The sequence below is a fragment of the Desmodus rotundus genome, chromosome 4, assembly GCF_022682495.2.
Source record: "Desmodus rotundus isolate HL8 chromosome 4, HLdesRot8A.1, whole genome shotgun sequence".
NCBI lineage: Eukaryota > Metazoa > Chordata > Mammalia > Chiroptera > Phyllostomidae > Desmodus > Desmodus rotundus.
In genome coordinates, this window is record NC_071390.1 from 50,803,875 (window position 1) to 50,830,574 (window position 26,700).

Genomic DNA, 26,700 nt, shown 5'->3' on the forward strand with positions numbered 1-26,700 from the left:
TAGTGGCTCTCCCCTTTCACCCCTGCCAGCCCACAGCCTCACCGCCGTGCCAGGTGTCAGCCGGTTAGCCATTCATTCTCCCCAAGGGCCGAGGGCGAGGCTTCGGTGACATGGAGGTTCCCGTGGTGACCCCAATGGCCCCACGCACTCAGAGGGGAATGGGAAGCAGATGCAGCTCATGGAAGGCTGAGTGAGCGGCCTGCCCACCAAAACTAGACAGGCTGGCATGAGGAAGGAAGGGTGACCACTGACCCCATAAGGTCACGGCCCCAGTGGGACAACAGGAGCCAACACGATAACCCATCACGCTCTCGTCCACTTCACCTCCCCCTCCTCCTTCCTGAGCTCTGCTCCACGCTGCGCCTCCTCCCCCATCACCCTTGGACCCTCTTTGGGTGGTCTCTCAAGGCACATTTGTTCTCTCCAGCTCCAGCCTACCTCATCTTAGACATACCCATCCCTCCCAGCACCCACAGGATGGGAGGTCTCAGGCAGCTTCAGGGCCACAAGAAACTTAGAATTTTGGTTGAGCTCTTTTCAAGGCCCCCCTAATTCCACTGCCTGCATAAACCAGGGGAACGGGGACAGGATGGACAGAGGACATCCAAGTAGAGGGGCACGGGAGGGGCCAGGCGCTGGGCAGCTTGGTCAAGGGCATGAGTCCGAGGAGCTGAGGAAGGACCACCCTGCGACCCTGCTCACAAGGAAACCTGCAGTGTGCCTGAGGAGAGGTCACTTGGAGGCCTTCAGCCCGCTGGGAACGAGCTGCTTTGTCTGGCTTTGGGGGCGCTCAGTCTCAAGAGTAGGGCGCATAGCAGTGTGGAGGCTCCACAGACAGGGCACGGCTGGACTCCTGAGTCCACCAGGGTCCAGTTCAGCGCCTTTTGCTTTCTTTCTACAACATATTTACAAGGTCATAAAAATGTGCACAACCAGAAGACCCAGAGACACAGAGAGTATCCCCCCGCCCTGGAGAGGAGGGTAACAATGAGGGGAAGGGTGCCCCTTCCTCCCCCTGCCCTCCCACCCCAGAACACCTCAGTGTCCTCAACAACTGCCTCCAGGAGGACATTCCGGAAGCCTGAGCTGGGGCAGAGGAAGAGACAGACAGACCTCAATCCTAACGAGGGCAGGAAATTTCAAGTAGCTCCGAGTGAGAGAAGGGGCTGCTCAGAGAGCAGAGGGCTAACGTGAGCGACATTTCCCTGAACTGAGCTGAGCTGGGGACCAGAGGGAGGAGGTGGGAGGACAGGGAAGGGGGAGCGGGGACACGGGATGCAGGGGATCTGGAACAGCGTGACACCTTAATGACCAGAACCTGTGCTGCAGAATGAGAAGCGGTTTATGGGGCTAACTGGAGTGTCGTTATTTTCCCCAAGAGAAGAGTTGGAAGATGTGAATTCCAGGGTGGCATAAAGGGGCGGACTGGGTGAGGTTCTTCCATCAAGTCCACAGATGCAGCGGGTGCTGCAGAAGCTGGGGAGCCCCGGGCCAGGGCCTTGTGCAGGGAACCTCAGCAGGCAGACCCCACACCTTGCCACCCACCCAGCACGTAGGGTGCCCCTCCTCTCATCCCAGGCTTCAAGGGATGGCCCCTAGTGTCACACAAAGTGTACACATGCACACCCATACAAGTACACACACAGACACACTCTCACACACACTCACACTGCCCTCACCATGCACTTCTGAAGGGCATCAGAGACCCAAGCCTGGGTAAGAAATTCTTCACCAGTGGCGTTAGAGATTTGCTTCAAGAGGGAGGACTAGACGGGTTGGGAGGGACGGGTACCTTCTCATCCAGCCTAGCTCCCTCCTGGTAAAGAGATTTGGGGGAACAGTGAGGTGTGTCATCAGGTCCTGGCTGTCCCAGTCCCTCCCCTCTGACTTTTCACAACTCCAGGACACTCACTTCAGAGCTCGGAGAAGCCCCTCCACTACCGCAGCCTCAGGGGACCCCCAGAGGGGACAAAGCAAACGCTGGGGAGCTGAGGAGCGAGGCTGGAATCGCTCATGGTCCCGAAGCGCCTCCCCCTTGACAAGGTGAGATGGGAAAAGGTCAAGGTCTCCGCGGGCGGAGGGCTGCAGGTTTCCTCTGCTCTTCCTTCATAGAGTCTCAGGGAGAACCTTTCTGTTGGGCTGCGCGGGAGGGGGGCATTTATTAAGGGGTCAGGGAGGAGGTGGAGGTGGGGGCACACATACACCCCAGCAAAGACCCAGGCTCTTCACCCGCTACTGCCTGATGCTCAGGCTCCCAGAGTGGACCGGGGCAGCCCAGCAAGGGGGACGGGGGCAGATGTGGGACCTCCCATGGCCAGACAGAGCTCGCTTACGTAACAGCCGCCACTGCCCCCAAGGGAATGGCCCCCACCTAAGACCCACAGAAAGAGGCTGGACTATTCTGGGCCTTGCATTCAGGGCTGTCCCATCTGGATTTGCAGGGGCAGCCTCTCCCTGCCAGTCAGCCCCGCTCCACACCCCACTTCAGCCCCAGGCAGCACGACAAGGCTTTCCCTCCCCTTGCTTCTCAGCTTGTGCCCCCAGTTCCGTCTTGGCCCCCTCTGTCACACTGGCTTGGGCTAGGAGAGTTTCTCTAGTGCTGCAGAGCCCCGCAAAGGGAAAGGGCTTGCTGGGGCGGGTGTCCTGGCCCACCTCATCTGAGTCTGGTGGGGCTGTCACAGCCAAATTGGCCAAGCTTTGGGAAGACCCCAGCCAGCAGTGAGCTCCCTGGCCTCTCCCACCTCTGCAATGGGGACGGGCCAGCAGACCAGAGTTTGACTCCAACTCCGGAGCGGGAGGAAGCAGGGCAGGGGCGGGAGGAGTCAGGACTGGGTGAGCTGAGGGTGGCCAATCAGGACACGGGCATCAGGGCAGGCCTGGATGCAGCTAGGGGACATGGGGGAGGGGCATCTCATCTGATCAGTTTTGACCTTTCAGTGGGTGTATGTATGTGTGAACGTGTGTATTTGAAAACTAACAACAATGGAAAGAAAATAACTACAAGAAGGCCAAAGGTCTTTGGGTGACTCACTCTGCCAAGAGCAGTGTGGACCAAGCACACGTTTGTCAGTGCATGCTACACACACGCACACGCACACACACACAAACAGGCATTCCTACGTCCTCGCCACAGGCGTGCCATGCACACTCACACTTCCACTCCTCCTATTGAAGCCAGGGTCCTTCCAGTTGTTTCATCCGGATCCATTCATAAGCTGCCTGCTTCTCTCCAGGTCTCCGCTGGCCTGTCCCCCTGCCACGGCCCCCAGGCCTGCGTGGCCCCCGCGGACCGTCTACCAGATGTAGCCTCCGTCATCCGCCTCGCCCGCCTCGCCCTCCTCCTCCTCGGCCTCTTCACCCGCTTCCTCCGCTTCCTCCGTCTCCTTCTCCTCCTCGTCCTCCCAGCCGACACCACTCCCAAAGTCCCCTGAGAAGCCCACGATGTCATCTGTGAGGGGAACAGGCGAGGGTCAGGTTAGGACCCTGCTGGCCGCCTCTCCCCACGGCCAGCCGGGAATCCGCCCTCCCCACGCAGGGCCTCCCAGCGGGCAGAGCCCGGTGCTGCCGCCCGGCCCTTACCGCAGTCGGGGCTCCCATTGGTGCGGGTGCCGGTCAGCTCCAGGCCCAGCTGGTCCACACACCAGCAGTCACCGCTGCCCGGGTCACACTGCGTCTTCCGGTAGTAGCCGTCCTCGTCGCAGCTCGGGATGAAGACTCCTGCACGGGACAGGACCCGGCAGGGTCAGCGCAGGGGCCAAGAGGTACCAACTCTTTGGGGACGTAGCCCTGGAGCCTTGGACACGGGCAGGGGGCCAGACCCCACCAGCCCAGGTATCAACCACCCAACAAGCCTGGAGGCCGGTGTTTCTTCCAGCTCCACTGACTGGAGACAAGAAGCCCCCTCCCTAAGTGACCTGCTCAGGCCCTGTGATGGCTCCCTTTCGCCTCCACCGCTTCCTTGGCTCGGTGGCTCTAGTCTTGTCAGATGGCCAGTCTGATCTCGCGCTCGGTGCCCTCCACCCACGGCAGCCCCCCGCCCTGGCCATCCCCGGCTGGCAATGCCCAGGCTTCTCCTCTCGGCCCCTCTGACTCTGACCTGCCTTCGGGGCCCACCCACTTCCCTCAGGCTCTGGCACTGCTGCTCCTCCGTCCACTCAACAGGCGTGTTCTGAGATAACTGCTCTGGGGCCCCAGACAGACTCTGCCCACTCAGGGGGCTGAGACACACACAGAAATAGTAGCACCAGGCCCCAAGGATGGGTGCACGAAGGCTCGGCAAGCATGCTTGGGAATCCAGACCGAGAGGGTCACGATGGCTTCCTGGCAGAAGTGGCCCTCGCGTCCACCCCGAAGGCCACTGGGCTCTCGGTCCACGTGGGTTTGCAGCGCAGTTCCAGTGGCCTTTTCCCGTGACTCGTCGGCCCGGGTGAAGGCCCAGGTGCTCGCACGGAGCCATGAGGCCCCATGTGACCTGCCTCTCAGACCTCTGTCCCCACAGCAACCACACTCCAGCCACACGGGGCCTTTCTTTCTGTTCCCAAGACTTGGAGCGTTTTCCTGCCCTCAGCTCTGCACTTGGCAGGCTCATTCTCATCCCTCTGGTCTCCCCTTGAAAGCCAGCACCCCAGAGAGGCCTCTGCTGAGCCCCAGGTTAGCCTGTGTCTCCCTGAGCGCCCCCGCAGGCAGTGCTGCCCTCTTCGGCGTGTGGGGTTCCCCAGAGCGCCTGTGAGCTTTGCGAGGCCAGGGCCCTATCTATGTTGGCCTCTGTGTTGGCCCTCAGCTCTGACCTGGGCTGGCTTGCTGTTTCTAGGGGCTGAGTGGTGAGTGTCTGCTCTGGGGGGGCCTCCCTCAGGCTTTGCACTCGCCCCTGTGGAACTGAATAAAATGCAGGGTTCTGGGAGCCTTCGGTATCCTGGCCTCTGGCTCCAAGAGCAGTGGGAAAAATGAGCGCTGAAACATGCTTACTGAGGGCTGGGCGGGCAACCCTGCCCCACCACCAGGAAGTCTCCTTAGGCCAGGTCTCCTCCAGGCTCAGCGTCCTCCCTAATGCCCAGGGGCTGGACCCTCTGGGTCTCAGGGGGACCCTGGGGCACCCCTCCCTGCCTCCTCCTCTGAGCCCAGCCGAGACCCTCACCTGGCTTCTTCTTGGCAGCCTCCTGGATCTGGATGCGTTCCAGCTCCACCAGGCACGGGGGCTCTGCAGGGAGAGAAGTAGTCTGTGGTGGGGGCCGTCCGTGGGGCTGGTGGGGTTCACTCCATCCCCCTTCCCAGGCTTAGAGACCCAGGCAGGGGGCTCTGCAAGATGCAAATAGCCGGGCTCAGATCTGGAGCTACCCCACAATGGTGGGGAGCTACGCTGATCCCTTTAATGTCCCCAAAATTGACACAGGGACACCACGAGACAAAGCACCCGGGCGCCAACTCAGGGAGGCCAGGCCATGGCTGTGGGGTTAGACTGAGGTTCCCAAAAAGCCCAGGGCTCTCTGAGGGTGTAGGTGACCCAAAGGGTGAGTAAATAGAATTCAAAAGAGGGGTGAACGCACACACTACCCAGGGGCAGAGGCCACACAGGGAACATAGACGAGAGGATGTTAGTTGGAAGCCTGAAAATAATTGGCAGCCAAATCCAACTCATCTCTGACCTTGAAAAGTCCCCTCGCCCTTCCTAGCTGGAGGCCTGCTGATGTTGAAATGAGGCCTGTCCCCAGGCTCCTGCCCACGGAGGCTGGTGTACGGAATCAACAGTGAGCTTCGGAGGCCCGGAGAGTGAAGGTGAGGGAGCAGTGCAGAGGGCCGGGAGGCCAGGCAGTTAGGGGCAAGAAAACTGATCGAAAGACCTTGTTTGGCAGGAGTTTGTCATTTACACAGTGCCCTGCACCCAGACTTTCTCGGTCCCTCCTCACAACCATCTCTGAGGTAGGTATCGTTACCTCTCGATTCAGATGAAGAACCGAACTCAGAAAGGTTCAGGTACCTGCCCGGGGTCCCAAACCAGCATGCGGTGGAGCCCTAGCAGAAGCCCGAGCCTTGGGCCATGGATGCGATACTACTTTTACCCCACGACCACCTCCGGGGCCAGGCAGCACGGCAGGGCCTGACCCAGGGGCTGGGCCGAGCAGCTGACCCCTTGGGACCTCAGTTTCCTCATCAGTGACAGTTGCCACGTGGCCATGATCTCTAAGCACATGTCCAGCTGAGGTTGAGGGTATATAAAGCCAGCACATGATGCAACATCTCGACGGCTAACAATCACCTACACAGTCACAGATTCGGGGCCAATGATGTGAGGTGAGCCCAAAAGTAGAATCATGGAAAAAACCAAAGCAGCTTTAGCTTCAGGCCCCGCCAGCCCCTTCCAAGGCCCTCCAAAGGTCCCTAGAAATGTTACATTTGTAGTGTTTCATGCTCTGTCTTTAAGAAGGCCTCCAACAGTGTGTAAGCTTCAGGACCCACACAGTCTGGATCCACCTCGGAGCCTGCCAAGGAAGGGAGTTAAGGGTTGGCTTCACTGAGAGAGTGCAGGAAGTGGGTGAGCTGGGAAAGCTTTCGGACCAGATGGCTGACCAAGACGGAGCCACTCCAACTCCTAAAGGGAGCCCGGAGCAAGGGGCAGAGCCCCGCAGGGCCAGGGCCACACTCACTTTCCCTCCAGAAGCAGAAGCACCACTCAGCAGTGGAGACACGGCCATCCTTGTAGGTGTCGCAGGAGTTGAAGAAAGGGCGGATGCAGACCTCGTACTTGTCCAGGTTGATGGCAGCCAGCTCCATCTGGTCCAGGAAGAGGTCAGCACTGGTGTCCAGCTTGGAGAACATCCAGCCGATGGAGTCCTTGCAGCTGGCCCCCAGGCTCTTGTCCAGGCCTGGGGAGACGACCATGGTTTCGACATGCTCAAGGTAAAGAGCCCCATCACCTTTCCGCCAGCCCCGCCATCTGGCCAGGGTCAGTTCCATCTCCCTGCCTCTACTTAGGACTGCGCCTAAACCATTCAAAACCGTTGTAAAGCCCTTCAGAGAAAATTCCTTACCTTCCCTTGGCTACATTTCACGGCCTTTGCTCCCCCCACCTACTTTAAGTTCTTCCTATTAGCTAACCCAAATCCCTTCCATCCAGTTGAAGCCTACTGTCCCTGGTTCTGGGGTTTAGGCTCTTTTAGAGTCTCAGAGTCCGGCAGGAGGAAGGACAAGGTGGGCTTGCCCTAGGGCACCCCTGTCTCCCCATCTCCTTCCCCCCCACCCCACCAGGGCAGAGCAACCGGCTCCAGTACCACGGGCTGGGCTGGCCCCGCTGCTGGCGGAGCCGTTCTGCTTGGAGTTCTCGTGCAGGAGCTGGAACCAGTCCCGCAACCGGTCCCCCAGGTCGGCCAGGTCCTGACCTGTGCAGGTCTCTGCAGAACAGCAAGGGGTGGGGGTGGAGGGTGAGGGTGAAGGAAGCAGCAAGCATGATCCTAGCTCGGGATGATGCCCTACAGGCCGGGAGAGGGGGGCAGCTGTCCAGGACGCCATAGGAAGGGAAGTTAGAAATTAGAGGCTCCCTCTCCCATCTCCCTCCTCCCCTCACTCCCTAGCACTACAGACCTGCAGCACAGCCCTGCGGCTGAGGCCCAAGCCCTCCTGGTCTGTAAGCCAGCCCCCACCCCAGGCCAGTCCCTATTTTGCCACTTCTCCCTCGCTGCTCCGCAAACCTCCCTTGCTAACCAGGAGCCCTGGCAGAGAGGTCCACCTCACCCCATGCTGGCTGTGGCCCAGTGCTCCGCATTACCCGGTTTGCCGTCCGTGGTGGAGGTGGTGGCCTGTTCCGTGGGGCAAGGGCAGGGGCCCTCACACCTCACCGTCAGCTGCTTGCTGCTCAGGCAGGCCTGCTGCTCCAGCTTGCACTGCAGAAGACGAAAGGTCAGGTTGGTGGGTGATGGGGGGTGATGGGGCCTCACCCCAGGGGGCCCTGCTGCTGGGGGCACCCCATGACAGGAGGACAGTGCCCATGAACAGCCCACCTGGTCCCTCTGGTGGCCATGGGTACAGAGTGCAAGGGGCAGCAGGCCCAAGAAGGGGGTTCTAACAATCTAACGCACCCATGAACCCCACTCTACACCAGCCTGCCCTCTCTGCACATTTATCTGTCCCAGGATGCCTGCTCCCTCATCCCCTCACCCCCAGCCACCCACCTGCCCCTTTTAACTATTGCTCACCCCTTCCTTGCCCTCATGGCCTCTCCTCTGGCTCACCACAGTCCCTTGGTCCCTGGGCCACTGGCTGCTGCCCCCTCCCTCAACGGCCTTTCCACAGTTATCTCCCTGGGCTTTGCTGGGCTCCCTTGATAGCAAGCAGCTACCAGCTATTAAACATCTGCTAATTCCTGGGCCTTTACTGACAACACTCGGCTGCAGCTGTTCGCTAAAGCCAGCTGCTGAGAGAGGCTCTTCCAGTCCTTGCCTTTAATGCCTTTTCCCCTGGTGGCGTCTGGTTTCTCCCTGCTGGGCGGCCCCTAACCAGAGGCAGGTCATAGCAGGGTCAGGGCATTTCCCACCTGCTCCCCCTCAGCTCAGGGAGGGAGGGGTTGTGTTTCTCAGGCTCAGCAGAGGACACGGAAGCTCAGAGAGGCCTAGGGAGTGGCCAGAGGCCATGGGAGAGTGGTGGAAACCAGACCTCCAGGTGCCCTCCCTCTGCCCTTCCATGGGGCAGCACCGTGACCCTCAGACCACAGCTTCCTGCCCAAACCTCCCTGTGCCCTCGGGAGCGTGACACAGCGCTCTGCTCCCACTCCTGCTACTCCCTCGACCTCCGTCAGTCCCCTCTCCGTCCTCTGTAACCCTCCCGCTGCTATGTGCAGCTCCTGGTCTCAGCCTCTGGCTTTATTCTCTCTCCCCACTCCCTCCCGTAAATGGGTGACTTGATCACCCACTGCGGGGTGGGGGGGCTTGTCCTTAAATCTGCATGTCACCCCCAAAGCATTCTTAAGTTCTAGAACCCACCCCAAGTTAGCAATCGGTGCCTCCAAACTCCCTCCTCTTCATCGCCGGTAGAAGCATTCACAATTAGCACCTGCACTTCCATGGCATTTTAAAGTTTATAAAATGCTCTCACAAATATTGTATCATTTAATCCTCACAAAAATCCCATAAGGTAGGAGTTCCTTCCCCCAAACACTGTTCTTTCTTCCCACATCATCCCCTCAGGGGATGGTATTTCCTCCTGCCCCAGAATGCCCAGTACTTGCGAGCACCAGCCCCTCTGTGGGGAATCTGTCTGTGGAAAGCTCCGTCCTTCACCTCAGTCACCAAAACACGGATCCCTTTCCTTCCACAGCCCTTGGTACTTTCAGGAGGCCCTCACTTCCTTTAGTCTGACTGGCAGTGACCTGCCTCCTCTGGACCCCACCCCCTATCTGCACCTGCCTGAGGTCAGGGGCAGGGTCTGGTTCACTCTCAGGTAGCCCCCGCCCCAGGCTCAGGTGTCCCTCCTCTGATGGGCTACATTGCACCCACTGACGCAGCCCTTCTGGCCCCACTTCTGCACTGGGAGTTCTCAGGAGGCCCTGGCTGGCTGTTGAGTCCTCTCTGTTCCTGTGGCCTCAAGTACACCGCACCCCACCCCACCTGGGGCCAGGATCCCTCACCACCGAGCTGTACGTGTGGCCGTCAGAGCCACAGACTGAGGCAAGCTGGGCCATGTGACAGGGCTTGCAAGCGGGATCTCCGTTTGCATGGAGCTTCAGGGCAGGCTGCTTGATCCTGCAGGAAAAGAGGGTGGGGAAGGCACCAGGACAGAGGGGAAATGAGGGAGGGACAGGGAAAGAGAAGGTTCAGGAAACCAGTTCCAAGAAGAAGCTGGTCCTGGCAACCTATAGTAGATGCAGCCGTCCCCCTGACCCTGCCACCCTCCCCCTTCACCTCCAGCCAGACCCTCCCCAGCTCGTAAGGGCGGGACCAAACGGGCAGGGGCTAGGCTCCCAGCCTCCCCTTTCGGGGTTGCCAGGTCTCGCAGGGCCCTCAGGCAGCAGTTCCAGGCCCCACTGTGAGATGTGAAAGGGAGCCACTCGTGGCTGAAGCGGTCGGACCAAATCCGGGGCTGCCCACGGATGTCCCACAGGCCATGTCTGGCTTACAGGCTCATTTTATATGGCCACCAAGGGTTTTTGTTTTTAATTGAGTGGCTTACCAACAAAGACACAATGGAAGAGCTCACATAAAAACCTGGATCCCTGGCCTTTCTCAGTGAAGTGGAAGACGTGGCCATCCGGGGCCCGCACTCCCACGTGGCCCCCATCAGCCAGTGCCCCTTTCCACAGGGCCGGGGCTCGCCAGCGTGGCGCGTCACTGAGCTCTCTCCAAAACTTCCATTACCTGCCAGGCCCCTGTGGGCACCTAATGCTGTAACCGAAGTCTCTGGGCTCTGATTCTATGATTCAGGAAAAGAGGGGAGGGAATTGGACCTTTCTAGGGGACTTGGCACAGGCAGAGGCTTGTCCTTGGGCTAGAGTTAAGGCCTCAAATGCCCCTCCTGCCTCCCCTCCCCCGTGAGCCTCAGAAGCTTCAACCTTATATATTTCATGAAGTCATTGGGTGTCGGAGCTGGAAGGAGCCTCAAGCTCTCTGGGCCAACCTATTTGTCTCGCAGATAAGGACAGGAAGGCCCAGAGAGGCTCTGTGACTTTCCCAGGGTCCCTTGTGTCTGGTGACGGATCTCTCATAGTGTGGTGGCTTTAAATTAGTCCGCACATTCCCTGAAACCCCTCCCTTCCCAAGACGGAGCTGCGTTCCCCTCCTCCAGACGGTGGCTGCGGCACTTCCGACTCGCCCCTAACAAGTACAAGTGGCCGAAGCAACAATGCGTAATTTCCGAGACTGGGTCACCAATGACGTGTGGCTTCCTCCTTGCTCTCTCTCCCTCAAATGACTCACCTCAGGGGAAGCCAGCCGCCACGTTGTGAGGACTGCAAGCATCCCTATGGAGAGGTCCCCGTGACTAGGAACAGAGGCCACCAGCCCACAGCTGTGTCAGAGCCTGGGAGAGACCCCTCCAGCCCCTGTCCAGCCTTTGGATGATGCAGCGCACGCCCCACCCCCGGCCGCCCCAGCATGACAGACCCCGGGCCAGAACCATCTGGATTCCTGACCCTCAGAAAATGTGAGACAGTGCACATTTGCCATTTTAAGACACTCAGTTTTGAGGTAGCTGTTTCATAGCAATAGCTGACTAGCACGTGGGAGAGGCTCAGTCGGGCCCTTGCTCTGTAAGCAGACCCTCTGCAGGGCTCCCACCTTCCCCAGCCCCTCACCTGTGCTCCAGCTTCTTGCGGCTGATACACATGGCCCGTTGGAAACCCTGGGCGATGCACACCTTGTGACGGCTGCATTTCACCTTCTGGCAGGGGTCCTTGGTGGTGTCCAGGGCTGCAGCGACACATGATCAGAGCTCAGGTCAGCTGGGAATCGGTGCTAGAGATCCCAGGGCCCCCAGCCCCACTTCTGAGCTTGGAAGCCCCTCCCTCCAACAGCTCCTGATGGCCAGAGCTCCTCAGCTCCTCAGCTGCCCAAGGGGCCCCCAAAGCCAGGGTGAGGACTTGACCTCTGGCCTGAAGTCTTCATGGGTGTCAGTCACCTTCCCTGACCTGGGAGGGGCACGTTACCTTCATCTCCTTGCTGATTGTCCTCCCAGCTCTTGATGTAGTCATCCTGGGAAAGGACAGTGAGGGGTAGGGGAGAGGGAAGGGCCAAGATTTAGATCTCAGACTGGGTTCAAGTCCAGGGTCAGGGTGAGAAGCGGGCGGGGCTACTGCTTGCACATGTAAATTGCCACCATCTTGGTGGCTGCCCAGATGACCCCTGTCCACCCGGGGCCTGCCAGCTGCCTCCCCCAGACCTCTGTCCCCCTAAACCCATGTCCAGGATCCCTTGCAGCTTTTCCGTAAACTCCTTAGCCGCCCCCTTCCGCCCGCCGCCCCAATCCCACACTGGGGCAGAAGTAGGGTGAGGGCACAAAGGCGGGGGGTGGAGCTCCAGGCAGTACTCACCTCCACCTCCTGGGGGATCAGGAAGCAGCAGGCCCCAGAAATGAAGCAGGAGGAGAGAGGGAGAGATGGGGATGTCAGTGAGGCCTGCCCTCCGACCACGTGATCCCAGGGCCCCCCTAGCCTCCTGGCACCGCTGTGGGCCCTGCACGATGGTCTTGCATTGCCGTGGTCTCTGACCTCTACTGCTTCCAGCTGGAGGACAGCATTCCTATGTCTTCACCACAGACAGCTTAAGACCCGGGCCCGCTTAGGGCTGGCCCGAGGAGCAGCAGTGGTGAGGCCCATCCCCCTCCTCTAGGCCCTGAAACTGTTCCCCATGGCCCAGCCCTGTCCCCACCATGAGGACAGATGTCTGAGGGGCCCATCCTTCCTGGGAAAAGTGATTCTCACGCCTGTGCCCTGGATGTCGCAGAAGCACCACTCTCTCCCTTTGCTACGGGGCCTCCCTTGGCCGTCCCCTCCCCTGACACAGGCCCACCAGTGAGTGAGGCAGAAGGGCGACCTCCCCTCTAGGCTGCACAGCGGCTGTTTTCACTCAAGGTCTGACTCCCCTGCAGAGTCCAGCTGGTGCACTGAGAGAAAGGGGCTGCAGTCCCTCCAAATGCCGCTGGCTCCCTCAGTTACAAACACTCAGATTCGGAGGGTCCTACACCAGCCATCCGAGGCCATCTGGCAAAGTCCCCTCTGCGTACAGGACAGGCCAGAAAGCCCAGAGATAGGAAGTGACCTGCCCCGGGTGCCACCACCGCAGAACCCAGGTCTCCTGGCCGCCAGCACAGACCTCTCTTCCGGCTACAACACAGTCTCCGAGACACAAGGCACACAGGAGGCTACTACCCACGAGCGGCCGGAGGCAGAGCAGCCCGCGCACAGCCTGGCCGCTGGCGTGAACCCATGAATCTGTCTGGTTTCCCTACTTTCCCCTCTGGAGTGGTGGCACTGCTGAAAACTGGCCAGAGCTCCCGGGGTGCTCCTGGTGGAAGCTCTGCCAGGCAGGCAGAAGAAAGGCTTCTCGGGACTGGTGGCAGGCAGCGCCAAGAGGCCAGCTGCCGGCCTCCTCTGGACAGAGGTAGAGGGGTGTGAGGAGCCACACACAACCAATGGCCTCATCCTGAGTCCCGCCCACCCAACATCCAGAGCACTGCAGGGGTGCGGTGGGGTGGGGAAGGGGCCAGATGACTGTCAGGCCCGGGAAAGAGGGCATCCACAACTGCTTTGAAAGCCCTGGGGCTCTCAAGCCTCCCCTGAGTTGACTAGCAGCAGGGGAACAGGCAGGGGCAAGGGCCTCCTCACCACGGCCTTGCAGGCAGAGGCCAGAAAGTGGCCAGGGCCAAGCAGGCAGTTGGGATGTCCAAGCAGCCCAGGTCCCACAGTCCTTGAGCCCAGGAGCAGGCAGGAGGAAAGCCTCAGAAGGGGCCTCCAGAGAACCTGGCCTGGGTGGCCCCCTGGGCACCGAACAGACCAGCCCTGGCTCCAGGCTCAGGCGCCTACCCAGTTCCACAGGGTGTGGCCTGGGCCCTCTTCAGCCCCGACGAAGCTTCTAAGGAGACCACAGGGCAGGGAACTGAGGCACAATTTCCCCCATTTGCTAGGGCCAAAGGAAGCCACGCCAGACCCGGCCCTTCTCCAGAAACTCCTGAGGATAGAGGGGTCCTCTCCTGGCGTCCACTCCACCCCAGACGGGAAATGGAGGCTGAGAGCGGCCAAGTGGCTGAGGCAAACGTAGGGACTGGCCTCTGCCAAGCTGGGGTCTTCCTGGCTGCTCCATCATTCCCTGGGAGGGGGTGGGCATGGACAGGACAGGCGAAGTGGCTGGCATGAGTCACCTGTCTCCAGCCAACACGGTCTGTATGCCCAGCCCCTGACCCTGCACCTGAACTGGAGTAGGGCGGGGGCCTGTGTGTCGGCCAAAGGCCTCCATGCCCGCTCACCCTATCCTCCCGCCTTAACCTCCAACCAGCCTGCGAGCAGGAGCCTTTGGGACTCAGTACAAAGTGCGTTCTCGAAGGTCAAGATCAAGAATTTCTGATTAGAAATTCAAGGGAAAGTAGGGTGGGGGAAGAGGGAGTTTTGAGAAAGATTTCACCATTAAGCTCCTTCTTTAGAGCCCCTGTAGGGAGCTGTCGCCACCCACCCCTAACTCGTCCCGATTCATCCTGCAGGGACTGAGCCCTTCTGTATACAAGCTCTGTCCTCTGTCCGGCTAAGCTCTCTGTGCCCATTCTGGTGGGCAGGGGGGAGTGAGGCCCGAGTGATCCTGGATCGCAGGACCCCCACTCCCAGGAGAATGGGAGCAGTGGACCAGAGAGGGATGAGGACGGGGGCCCCGGGGTCACACGGAATCCCAGCGCCACCCTTGCCAGCTCATGCTGCTGGGCACGCACCCTGACCTCCAGGAGCTCAGCATCCATCTTCTGGAACTACTTAGTGATTAAAGAGGGTGGTGTTTGTGAAGTGCTTTTTGTCCAAAAAGCACTCAGCAAACAACAACTGTCACAGCAGAACAGACCATGAACTTAGGGGGGAGGAAACAGTAGGAATGAGAAGGCAGACGGGGAGAGGCCACAACGGGAGCCCCTGGCTCGGAGAAGAGAGAGGCCGCCCCAGGGGAGCAGAGAGCAGCAGGGTGTGAGGAGAGTCTCCCCAAGGGGTCTGCAGGGAGAGGGCAGCACGGGGGCAGAGCCCAGGGACACACTCGGGGCCCCTGAGGTCGGAGGTGGGACGGCCCATCTACACGCTGAAAAAGAGGCCTTTGCTAGCAAGTGTGAACGGCGCCTTTCGGGCGCAGTGTCTACACAGCGGTCTATTCACGGCAGCCAGCGGGCTCGTTAGCAGTTGCCGGAAATGGTCCGATTAAGGCCCCGGGGTCTTCCCCGGAAAAGGAGGTCCAGTTCTGTCCTGGTGCCTCTCCTGACGGGTGGATGGGGTCTTCCCCTGAGGAAGGGGGATTGGCTCTAGACCTAGGGCCCAGTCGGAAGGGAGATGGGCCACAGACTGAGAGCCGAAGTTCTGGGGAAATGCGTGGTGCTTTTAAATTAAGTCCTCTCCAAACGCTTTTACGGTATGTGCCTGTCTTCCCGTACCCTCGCAATCCTGTAAAGCAGGCAGGATCATCAGAATCAACCCCATAAAAACGTAAGATCATCAGAATCAACCCCATAAAAACGTAAGAACACTGAGGCTCAGAGAGGCAGAGCAACCGGCCACAGTCCCGAGACACATGAGAAAGTGAGCCGGGACTCTCCCACTGGACCCCACGGGAGGACCCCACACCCCACCTTACAGGAACGGGGGCGGGGGTCTCTCATTGAGAGAGGAACAGTCTTGCACTGGAAAGGGGGCGGAGAGGTGGAGAGGACCACAGACCCAGAATATGCTCTGAACCTGGCTCACTGTGTGGCCTCATCATGTCACCCCCCCTCCCGGGGCTGAGAGTCCTCCTCTGTGCCATGTGGGCACCTCTCAGCTCCGGCCGCACACGAGAACCACCGGATGAGCTTCTTAAACCGTCCACTGCGCGAGCGCCAGCTGAGCCCACGGCAGTCTCCCGGGGCCGGCTCTGGAGCGCTCCTGCGGGGGCGAGCGGGCAGCTGAGCGCGCAGCTGCAGCGGGTCTACGGGCCTTCCAGCTCCGCACCTTACATCCAATGCTCCTCTTATCTTCTCTGGCGTCTTCACCTCTCACGCGGGGCCTCTGGGGGGAAAAGCAGCGATTCTCTCCCTCTGAGGGAGCCTCACACAACGCAGGTGCTCAATGCCCGAGGACAGGCTGACTCACTGGACCCCAGTCTCCCGACTCCCGAGTCGAGGCCTTTCCGTTCGGAGCGCACATCACACCGCCCTCTCCAGTCCTTCGGCACCAAGCCAAAGAATCCGCTCCCTTCTCATCTCCCCCTCCAGTCCACTCCACCTCCTCCTGTCTCTAGCCTGCCCTCCCTCCGTCACACCCTTTGCTCTGACCTTCCCAGCCCCAGCCTCAACCAATACAGCGTCTCCTCAGGGGTCTTCCTGCACCTTTCCATGCTCCCTGCTGCAGCCACAGGGATCTTTCTAGAACACAATTCTGGCCACGTCTCTCCCGCCTTAAAAAACCCTTCACTGAACATACACTAAGCTCTCATTCTGAAAAAAAAGTTTAAACAGGTGAGTAGGTAAAAATAATTTGTACAGAAATGTTAACAGTCATTTCCTCTGAGGGGTAGGAATACAGAGAACTTTAGCATCTTTCTGCCTTTTTCCAAGTTTCTAAATTTTCTACAACGTGAATATGTTTTACTTTTTTTAAGCAAAAAAATATTTATTTATTTTCAGAGAGGGGAAAGAAGGGAGAGAGGGAGAGAAACATCAGTGTGTGGTTGCCTCTTGCACACCCCCTACTGGGGGCCTGGCCTGCAACCCCGGCATGTGCCCTGACTGGGAATCAAACCGGCGACCCTTTGGTTTGCAGACCAGCACTCAATCCACTGAACCACACCAGCCAGAGCTATGTTTTACTTTTTTAATGAAGGGGAAAACCACCATAAATCTATTTTGAAACCCTCACTGGTTCCCTGTCCCCTACAGAAGAAAGTCCACCTTCCCGGCCACATGCCCCTCCAGTGGCTGCTTCAGCGCGGCCGGACCTTGGCACAGCCTTCCTCCCTATGTGGGACGTGTATCTGCATCCAGCCCAACGACTCCTTCTACGCATCGTTTAAAACCTGCTGGGTCGTCAGCTGCCCTGACCTGCCCCGTATCCGGTTTCCTTCAGGCCGAAGGCCCCCGGTAGAAGTTTATTATTCCTCCGGGACACGAGCAATGCTGGCGCTTCTGCACTGTTTAGATGGTCAGCTCCTTCAGGGCAGAGGCCACATGAAATTCATCTGTCTGTGCCTAGCCCCTAGCACACAGTAAAGACACTGCTCGTAACAGGGAACATCTTCCCGGCAATTACCATGTGCGAGCCACTGTACTAAGCACTTTGCATTCATTGCTTCATTTACTCTTCACGACAACCCTAAGAGAAAAGTCACTATTGTTATTCCCATTTCTCAGGTGATAAAATCGAGGCTTGGAGAGGTTAAGGGACTTATTCAGGACCCCACATCAATTGCACAGCAGAAGAGTACTGGTAGCCCCGGAAGTGTGATTCCAGAATCTATGCCTGTAACCAGGCCTCAGTACTGCTCCACACACCTTGGCGGGTGAAGAAGGTCCCCAGCCCATGGGGTTTCTCAGAGGACACCAGCTCTGCTTTGACCCCCAGGTAAGGAGTCCTGTAGCCAGAGAGGAGGGATGGGCAGTGTGGGGGAAGACACCTAGGGCCCCCATTCTGCAGGCACTTTCCAAAAATCCCTTCACATGCCCCTGGTTCTGCTAGTTTGGAGCCAACCCATCTCCTGCTTTGATCTTTGCGGCTCAGTCCAGTTGCCATGGAGACAGGGCCCACGGTGCCAAGCTGGGGGAGAGCGGTGGTGGTGGAGAGTGCGCAGGCCTAGCCAGGCTTAGGGGCACATGCTGGGTGTTTCCAAGCACTGTTTACTTCCTGTCATTTTAATTAGCACCCAAATCACCCGCTCACTTCACAGCTTGAATTAACCCAGTCTCTCCCAGCCTCCCCGTCTCATCTCGTGGAGAGGATGAGATACAGCAGTAAATGGAGCAAAGGAAGAGCAGCCCCCTAAAGCCCAGACTGATTGGACTAAAACCTCTTCCTGCCTCTTTGCTGCACAATGGGTTGGGGAGACTGACCCCCAAGGCGGAATCGGAACACTGGGCTGCGGCCTGGCCCTGCCTCTGCCTGCCAGCAAGACTGGCTGCAGAGCCCTGCCCCTCCAGGCCCCCCCCTCCTGGTCTGGGAGTGAGATGACACCCTGCTGTCCTCCCTGGGCTTCACAGGGGCCTAGGACAATAATGCCTTGTGAGTGGGGAAGCTCTGTACTTTCAAAAGCCACAAAAGGCCACCGAAGCCCACTCCTTTGGAGCACAAGGTGGAAGCCTGGGGGAAGGGCGGGCAAGACACACTCTTGGGTCTTGCGGTCACAGTGGGCCTCCAATACAGTTTTTTAAAATAATTGTTGAATTTATTGGGGTGACATCGGTTAATAAAATTATACAGGGTCCAGGTGTACAATTCTATAACACATCATCTGTGCATCGTGTTGTGTGTTCCCCACCCCAAGTGAAGTCTCCTTCCATCACCATTTATCCCTCTACCCTCTCCTGCCTCCCCCACCCCCTCAAATAGAGCCTTTGACGTTGTCCCTAAATGAGGACCGACAACCAGAGGTGCACCGACGGGACCGAAAGATGTTCATCATGAGTCTTTAAATAAACCACAACTTGTATAACCCTCCTATGGCATTTCTTAAAATTTTTAATAGATCAAGAACCTCTAACACGGGAAGTAGGCCAAGCCCCTCTCAACCTCTGATAGGCCCTGTGCCTGGCACTATTTCTGCCTTATTCCGCAGGAGGGAGCCTCCAAGGGAGCCCAGCACCCGAGAAGGTGCAGGAGTGACTTGCTGCAGGGGACCCCTCCTGCTCCTCCCTGAAAACAGCCAGGGGAGCACAGAGTGATGGACCCAGGAAGGAATGAGGAGGGGGGCCGAGCGGGGGCCACCTGGGCTCCTTCTCAGCTGAGGACAGACACCCCCGTCACAGGCCGGACAGAAGGCATTTGAGGAGGCAGCGCCCTCGGTGTGGAGGACGGTGGGAACGGGGCAGTCATTAAATATTTGCTCCTCTCTCAGAGGGTGCAGTGGAGGCTGCTGGCCTGGACAAATAGAAGGAGACAGATATCTGGCAGGCTCCCAGCCTCTCACCTCCTCTCCCCCCGGAGGAATTTCCTTGGAGGGCAAAAATGTGCATGTCACTCCCTGCATGCCAGGAGCTCAACCTGGCCTCAGGTATGCCTGCACCAACGCCCTCCCCAGACTCCCTGGGCCTGACCTCTCCCGCTACTCCAGGGGCATCTGGGGCCACTCCCCCAGTCCTTGGGTTTCTGCTCCAGGCAGAGGCCCCAGGCTGAGGATGGGGGAGCTGCCTCGGGACCTTCGTTTCCCTTCCGGAACATGAGTGGGGGGCAGGATTTCAATCCCAGCGACCTCGAGCTGTGGTGAGGGGGAGGATGCGTTCTCGGGGCCTTGCCCTCTCTGGGTCTATTTCTCTACCTGTACAACAAGGGGGCTTAGTGCTTCGTGCTTCAAGCTGCCGAGGCTCCATGGCTCTGATCCCCTAGCTCTTCCAAAACAAGAACTCTGAGGAGAGGGGAAAGGAGTCTGAATGAGTTCAGACTCTTACATGCCCTCGACCTCTGCAAGGGAACAAGGGATCAGGGAAGGAGCCAGAAGGCGGCTTCCAGGCAGAGGTAAGATGCAAGCCAGGCCTGGCTTCTCCTTCCTGTAGCCTTGACCTCTTCTCAGATGTCTGGGAAGAGGGCAGGAAGGGCAGGGTGCCCTGTCTTGGGGAACCGGTTCCCCAGAGGGAGCACAGGTCTGATGTGAGGCTGGCCTGTTCTGTGGGCACACTGAGGGTAGGGCTGGCGGGCTCTGAGTACCCCTCTCCCCAGGAGAAAGAGGGGAGCTGGCTGCAGTCCAGCCCAGACCCACAGACACACAGGCTGAAGGACAGGAAGACATGGGGGACAATCTTCCTTTATAGTGTCATTCACTCCCATATGATACAAGTGAATCTTTGGCAAATCAGGGTGTTGGAGGTCTAGTGGTGACTATCCCGACCTTTTGGGGTCCAGAAAGAGGAAGAGATCTCCCCGAATAACCAGCATGGCTCAGTCCAGAGCCCCAGCTCCGCCTTGGCCCTCTGCTGCCTGAACCCACAGTGCTGTTACCTCCAGAGGACAGGGAGGGGCTCAGATGAGGACTAGGTGAGATCCTTCCAGGTTCTCACATTCCACAGGGCATGCATTTGTAGTGAGTACCCACTGGGTACACAATCCCCTGGGCAGTGCTGTGAGGACAGGGTGGTGGCGTACACCTAGCAGTCTATTCCCACACCCTGCCCTCAGGGCTGACCCTGGAGGTGCGTGTGAAACACATTAAAAATACCAGCAGGAGGGCTCTTGAGATGCAAGCCCACAGTGTGAGGCCACGAGGCAGCTCCAAACTCAGGTGCCCGATGAGTTTATGGCCAAGAAATACTGCAGGGACCCTGAGGAAGGAGCCATGCCTCCAACTGAATTCTGGCTGAGCATCAGGAGTTCAGAGGCTGCCCCATTTCAAGAACTACATCACCCTAAAGCCCACAGCGGGAGTAGGTTTGCCCACAAGTTAGACTTGGTGGTGTCTAAACTTAGTACCCAGGCCCATGCCTGGGCACACATTCTCCTCGTTTCCAGTCCCAAGAGGACGCATGTTACACCTGCAATAAACAGGTACCGAGGCGGTATGCCCATCCCCAGGCTGGTGTTTGCGTCCAGATGCCACTGAGCCTCATTTCTTAGGTTTCCCGGTCTCTGGCTGATGCATACCCTACCCTGACATGGTCACAGATACTTCCTCAGGAGCACAAGGAAAATCCCTGCTTCAAACCCAAAGACTTGCTGCCCCGCTGTGGCGGGGATGGAGGGGTGGGGGGGGATGTCTGTGGGTACAGGGGCTGGCTGGTAGCGGGTTCTAGTGCATTTCCGGGAGTCACGGACCAGGAGAGCTTGGGCGATGACTCTGTTTAGCCTGCTTATTAAACCACCTGGAAAATCAAGGGCTGGACAAGCGAAGTGGCTCCCCCGACGCCGCACAGTTGGTTCTGTCCTCTCACAAGAAGATGGGCTGCGTGATCTCCCTGGGCCCTAGGGGAGGATAGAGTTCCTCCAGTCCTCCAGCCAGCCTCCTGACCTTCTGGAGAACGCGGGGGGCTGGGGCGGGGCGTGGTATTGGCTTTCTCTCTGCTTCAGTCCAGCTGGAAGAGGAGAGGAGCGCATGGCATCCTCTCCAGACCAAGTGCTCTTCTCTCCCTCTCTTCCCAGGACTTGGAATCCCGTTGGGTGTTCAAGAGTCCTTCACCGCAGCGACACCACTCTGGGAGATGCCACCCTGCTTCAGTGTGAAAGAGGATTCAAAACCAGGGTGCAGGAGGAGCTTACAGGAGGACCCCAATTAGGGAATCCATTCTGACCCAGTTTGGGGTTCTTCTCACACAGCCACACTTACCCGCAAACAGCTGTGCGGTTGGTTCGTCCCCACACTTGCATTGGTTTAGGTGGGTGGGGAAGGGGTGACTGTAAGGAAGCACCTTTGTGGCTAAATCTTGTGACTGACCTACTTGGTGATCATAAAAACCAGAGATCCTGAGTAGCCGGCAGGCAGTATTTCCATGGGCCAGGGCCCAGGGTCACGGTGAAGCCCTGGCATCTAGGAGGTGCTTAGATCCACGATGAATGAGTGAGTTAGTGGACATACGCCCACATCTTTCTCACGGAGACTGAGGCATGGTGTGGGCCAGCCCCGGAAACAATGAGCCACCTGGTAGGGTTTTGGTGGGGCTGGAGAGTGTCGCCTGAAGTGGGTGCCCTCGGGCCTCCAAGAAGATGCCTCCGTGCGCATGCACTCTTGCAGTCTCCTTGACTGAACCTGAAGCTCAGGGAGGTTATGTGATGTACCTGGCACCACGTGCCCGGCTCGGGGTGGAGCCAGAACCTGAACCCAGGCCTTCCGGCTCCCAGATCAGAGCGCTCCAAGCACCCTGCACTCCTGCCTCTCCTGGGCAGAGAGCTGCCTTAGGAGTGTCGCTAGGCCAGAGGCTGGGGAGCAGGCTGGTGGCAGGCTGCCGCAGGCACAGAGGGCTTTGGCCCCCCTTCCTAGGAGGCGCTGCTCCTGCCCAGGACATCCTTGAGACTCATAGGACACAAGCCAGGCTAGAGTCTTCCTTCCCATTTTCACTGAAGGTTAGGCCTAGAGTTCCCTGAAAAGCAGACTTGAGTTAGACAACCTGGATTCCTATTCCAGCCATGCCACTTACTAGCTATGTGACCCTTGGGTAGTTTCTTAACTTCTCTGTGCCTCCATTTCTTCAACCACAAAAATGGGTGGGCTATAAAGTAATCATAGCCAGGGGCAAGCCATATCAAGTGCTTGCTGCAGGGAATGGCAGATACGAGCACTCACTGCAATCGGTGGTTCAACACGTATTCCCTGTGCGCCTCCTGGGTGCTGAGCACAGTGCTGGACACTCATAAGTGTCATTAAAATTTAATGGAAGCAGCGTACAAAGTAGAGAAGAGCCAGGGAGAAAAAGAACAGTTAGCGCTGCCTGGCCAGGCTCTTGGAGCTGCGGAAGAATGCTGTGTAATGGGCCCGTCTCCTCGCCACTGTCCATCTCTAACTCTGAGGCCCCGGATGCTTTGTTCCGAAACCTGCAGTAAAATCCCACCCGGTTCCATAGGCGAGCAGGGCTCCGAGAAGCCCAAGTGCCCGGGGTAGGGCTCAGCTGGATCACAGCCTCCTTTTCTCCTCTGCCATGAAATCCCCTCCTCCCGGGCATTAGGAGAGATCTGCCAGGCACAGGATATGAAAGCCCTGTGCCCTCTGTAGGGGAGGATTACTCCCCTGGTATCCCTGCCTCCGCTGTAATCCTGGTGCTCGGAGAAAGAATGCTAAGCCCAACTCCCCGCTAACCAGCTCAGGCCAATCCCACGTGGAACAACTGCCCACGCTGTCCTCCCCTTCTTCGTTCTCCTGACCCCCTCGACCTGATTCCCTCACTCGCCCCCTCAATTCAGTCAACACCATTTAATGAGACCTGTCTCCTACCGATACTATTGACTCCTCCATTCTGTTCCCTAAGAATATTCCACTCTCTTGCTTGCCTACCTTCCAAAGCCCACGCCATTTTGTGATTGATTATGAATAAGGTTCTGGCTCAACTTGACAACACCTTAAAGGTTCAAAAGAAGAAACTCCTGTCTCTCCTTCGAGAAGCCAATGAGCTTATTTTCAAGAAAGCCAGCCTGATAAAGTGTACATAAAGCCTGGGGCTGCCATGCCCAACCAGGGGTCCTTCAGCCCTTAGAGTGGGAAGCGGGGCCTCTGCTAACCCAGGAGGGACGGGAAGCGTCTGTAGCGCTGGCTGAGCCCCTGTGTACGGTTTGTGCACTGCACAATTCCAGGGGGCGCTGTTCACACTGTGGCATCCCTAAAGTTATGCAATGCAGTGCCTCTGAGCTAGCAGCTTCCTGCCTTTCTGCAAAAGCTGCCGACGGATCCCCAGAGCCAGACCCTTCTGCACAGCCTTCCCTGACCCTGTCCTCCTGCAGCCTTAAACAGGGCTTTAGAGGAAATCTGCCCTATATAAAAGCCCGAGGCCACCCAAATCAATGCATGCCCTACAGCTTTCCATGAATCCTGTGGGGACAGGTCCTGCCCTTCTTCTGATGAGCTTGGGAGGAAGGGGGAAGTTGTTGGCACCAATACAGGAGGACAGGTGGGCAGCCCTGTGCCAGGGGTCAAGCAGCCAATCATTTATCCTCACCCACAGAGTTGGCTATTGGAAGCAGGTGGAGAGGTGGGGAGGCATCTTTTATTTTTAAACCTTTATTGTTCTGATTAAGTATTTATTTTCCCTCTGACCTTCACCAGTCCTGTTCGGAGAAGCAAACAGCCAGTGTGTCTGAGGGAGGCCTGGACCAGTGACACATGGATTCTGCATGGGCCAGCCTGCTACTCCCTCCTTGCTGCTGTGGCTGCCTGCTTCCCAGGCAGCCACAGGAGACTGCAGCTAATCTGTGCCGGGCCTGCCAGGGCCTGGGAAAAGGCCTGGCTGGAGCCCCACTCTGCCTTGACCAGACCAGCCGTGGGTGGGGCAAATCTCGCACTCTGGGGCCCAGGCCACCCTCCAGCGGATCTGGTGGCATGTGAGTCCTGATGAATCACAGCCTACCAGTAAGACTTCGGAGAGAAACAGTCACTTCTCTGGGATGAAAAGATCTGTATCTCTCTGCCTCTTCCCATCATGGGGCTGGATATCATATGAAGCGTGTGTGCTTTAAACACATTCGTGTGGAACTTCTGGATGCAGGCAATTTAAAGAGATGGGAAAGGTCTCCTTGTGCCTTGTACTAAGTGGGTGTAACGAGGGCATTTGGAGAGTGAGGAGCAAGAACTGGGATCGTAGAAGAGGGTTTCTGGGACCTGGCATCAGAGAGCACTAGGTCGCTGGGACCAGCATGGTCCCATCCTCCGGCCCATCCTCCACCTCCCCGCCTTCCCATCCCCATTCCCTCCCCACCCCCGCCCCACTCCCTTCTCTGGGTCCCAGCCACGCCCTCTGCCCTCCACTCCTCACTCTCACTTCCCCGGCTGGGAACACCGCCTCCGGTTTCCCCTCTGATCTACAGGTGCCCGTAAACAAAGTGCTGCAGCGACGCTGCCACCTCTTCCGCAGCCACCTCCCCACCCCCACCCCGCAAAGTTCCTCCCAAGGTTAAGCTGGGTTCGGGCAGCGGTCCGAAAAGGGCCCCCGGGCCCAGCGTCTGGGCTTTACCCTCTGCTTTTCAAGCACACGGGTCTACGGAGTCTTTTCTCTGGATCGGAAACGCTCCCCCAGCTCAGGGTTGGGCTCCCCCATGAAAGGTTGGTCCAGGAAAACCAGCCTCCATTTGTGCTCACGCGCTCCTCATGGGCACCCCAGACCTGGCTCTGGAGACCACCCGGGGTGGCCTCGGGTGTTTTCATAGCCATCGCCCGTCCCCCTCCCCCATCATGAACACGCCTTTCACCGTCTCGTCTTAGGATTGCTAGGACCCTCTCCGCCCCCCAAACTCAAAGCCCCATCAGTGGGCCAAGTCCCCTTCTGTGCCCCCTCCCCCAAAGCCCAAGATGGGAGCAGAGGGCACTCGCGCAAGACGATGCTATCGTCCCCACCAGCCCCACCCAGACCTGCCTCTTCTGCAGTGCCCCGTAATTGGAGCCTGCAGCGTTTACTCAGCTAGGTGCACGCCTGGGGGCGATCCACCAAAAGAAGGGGGGCAGGGGGAGCAGGTCCAAAGTCCAGCCGCAGCCAGGACCTCCGCCCCTCCGCCCTGCACCTCCCAACCCCGGCATCCCGCATTCCTCTCAGCACCCCGCCTCGGGGGGTGGGGAGACCCTGTCGCGAGCCGGGGCGACCCAGGGAGGGGGTGCTGGGCAGTGGGGGCCACGACTGTCCGGTGGGTGCACGTTGTTTACTCGCGGTGCAGTTAGCTGGCTGGGCTGTGGGGGCCTCTGGCTGCGAAGTGCCCCCGCCCCGCCCCGCGCAGGGGTCTCGGCTCCAAAGCTCCCTCCCCAAACCGGTGGCCCTAGCCCGCGGCTCTAGTGGCCCGGCGGACTCACGTCTCGGAAGCGATTCCAGTCCTTGATCTTGCCGCTGTACTGAGAGATGGACGACAGCCATTGCTCGTCCTCCATGAAATTGCCGGGGGTCTCGCCCTCCTTGATCCCTTTCGCGTCGCTTTCAGCCAAGGCCGCCGCCACGAGGAGGAGCAGCAGCGGCAGCGCCAGGCGCCCGCAGCAGCCCGGGGCACGCATCGCGGTCTGGGTTCGACCTGGGGGGTCCTGACTTCTGCAGTATTTTAATGCCTTTTCTCCCACCCCGCGGTAGTCGAAGCAAACGCCGTCGTCTTCCTCAGCCCTTCCCCTGCGTGGTCTGACTCTGGTGACAGTCGGACAGTGGGTCGCGGCTGAGATGTGACCTGGTTAGGAGATGCACTTGTCTGAAAAAGCCCAGCGTCGGACGCGGAGAGGAAGAGAGAATCAGAGAGGCTGCGCCAACAGGGGCCGTGTCTGTGACTGTAGCATCAGCATCACGTTTGACATCATCATACCTGGTTTAAAAAAAAAAAAAAAACGGAGGGGGTAGATTTCAAAGGGAGGCGCTAGATGAGAGCGGCCAACGCCAGCCAGCCGCAGCGGAGCCCAGCCCAACCCAGAACTCAGGGAGTTGCAAACCTGCGAATCCAAACGGGAGGCGTCCCTGCTGTCTTTCCAAGGGTGGAAAGCAAGAAGAGGGGCCCCCAAGCGTTTCCCCAGGGAAGATGGAAGTGGGAGAAGACGCGAAACTCTCCGGTTACAGAGCCAGCCAGGCTCAGGTGTCTAAAAGGGAATTTGGCCACAGACACTCTTTCTGTCCACTTGCTTCCCACCCCGGGGGCCTGTGCCACAGCCCTGACAGCTGGCTTCCTGTGAGCTGTGGCTCTCCAGTAATGGGCGGCTTCATGAGGACAAAAGCCATGTAACAACTGGCTGGGAAATAGTTCTGCCTCAGAACTATTGCTCTGCAGCCCCACAGGCTCTTTTCGAGGAGAGGCCTGGGCACTGAACGGCGGGTAAAAGAGAGGCAGATGTCCTCCTCCCCAGGCAGCTGTTGAAGGGCCGTCACCCCTTTTGTTAGCTCTTCCTAGGGCAGCCCTAAAAGGCAGTGTCGGACCATTCATCTGCCTTGAGATGCAAATGTGAAAGAGGCACATTTGCTCCTGGTTTTGACTTCAATTGATTTTAATAAGCCACTGGGGAAGAGGGGCCGGGGAAGGGGGACTGGTTTTGTTTGAAGTGTTACATTTTTTGTTAAAACTGTGGCCCTTATCACACCTGCAGAAATGTGTTGACATACCAGCTGGGAAAGCTGGGCATGGTCCCAGTATCAGAGCAGAAATGAGGTGAGGTTTACATTATAAATAAATTGAAGAGGAAACATAACCTGATAGAACAAAACACTGAACTTTTG

At 58.4% G+C, this 26,700-nt stretch overlaps 1 protein-coding gene across 1 annotated transcript; it reads right to left on the bottom strand.

Annotated features, from left to right (window-relative positions):
* On the bottom strand, window positions 1-26,219 carry SPOCK2 (SPARC (osteonectin), cwcv and kazal like domains proteoglycan 2). Its single transcript, XM_045196035.3, has 12 exons — window positions 25,926-26,219; window positions 25,311-25,801; window positions 12,011-12,019; window positions 11,627-11,672; window positions 11,276-11,390; window positions 9,614-9,728; window positions 7,760-7,874; window positions 7,266-7,385; window positions 6,642-6,860; window positions 5,135-5,197; window positions 3,580-3,717; window positions 1-3,448 (listed from the first exon to the last, which is right to left on the bottom strand). Exons 2-12 carry the CDS (start codon window positions 25,503-25,505, stop codon window positions 3,294-3,296), a joined length of 1,290 nt encoding a protein of 429 aa, XP_045051970.2. The 5' UTR covers window positions 25,506-25,801; window positions 25,926-26,219; the 3' UTR covers window positions 1-3,293.
* Between the last annotated feature and the right edge of the window lie 481 nt (window positions 26,220-26,700).

What these genes read in the sequence shown, in the direction of transcription:
- SPOCK2 (XM_045196035.3), bottom strand. Translation starts at nt 25,505, where the DNA reads ATGCGTGCCCCGGGCTGCTGCGGGCGCCTGGCGCTGCCGCTGCTGCTC. An exon ending in CAATCAGCAAGGAGATGAAG is followed by an intron (nt 11,391 to 11,626) that starts GTAACGTGCCCC and finishes GTGTCGCTGCAG; the next exon opens with CCCTGGACACCACCAAGGAC. An exon ending in CGGGGCCAGCCCAGCCCGTG is followed by an intron (nt 6,861 to 7,265) that starts GTACTGGAGCCG and finishes TCGTCTCCCCAG; the next exon opens with GCCTGGACAAGAGCCTGGGG.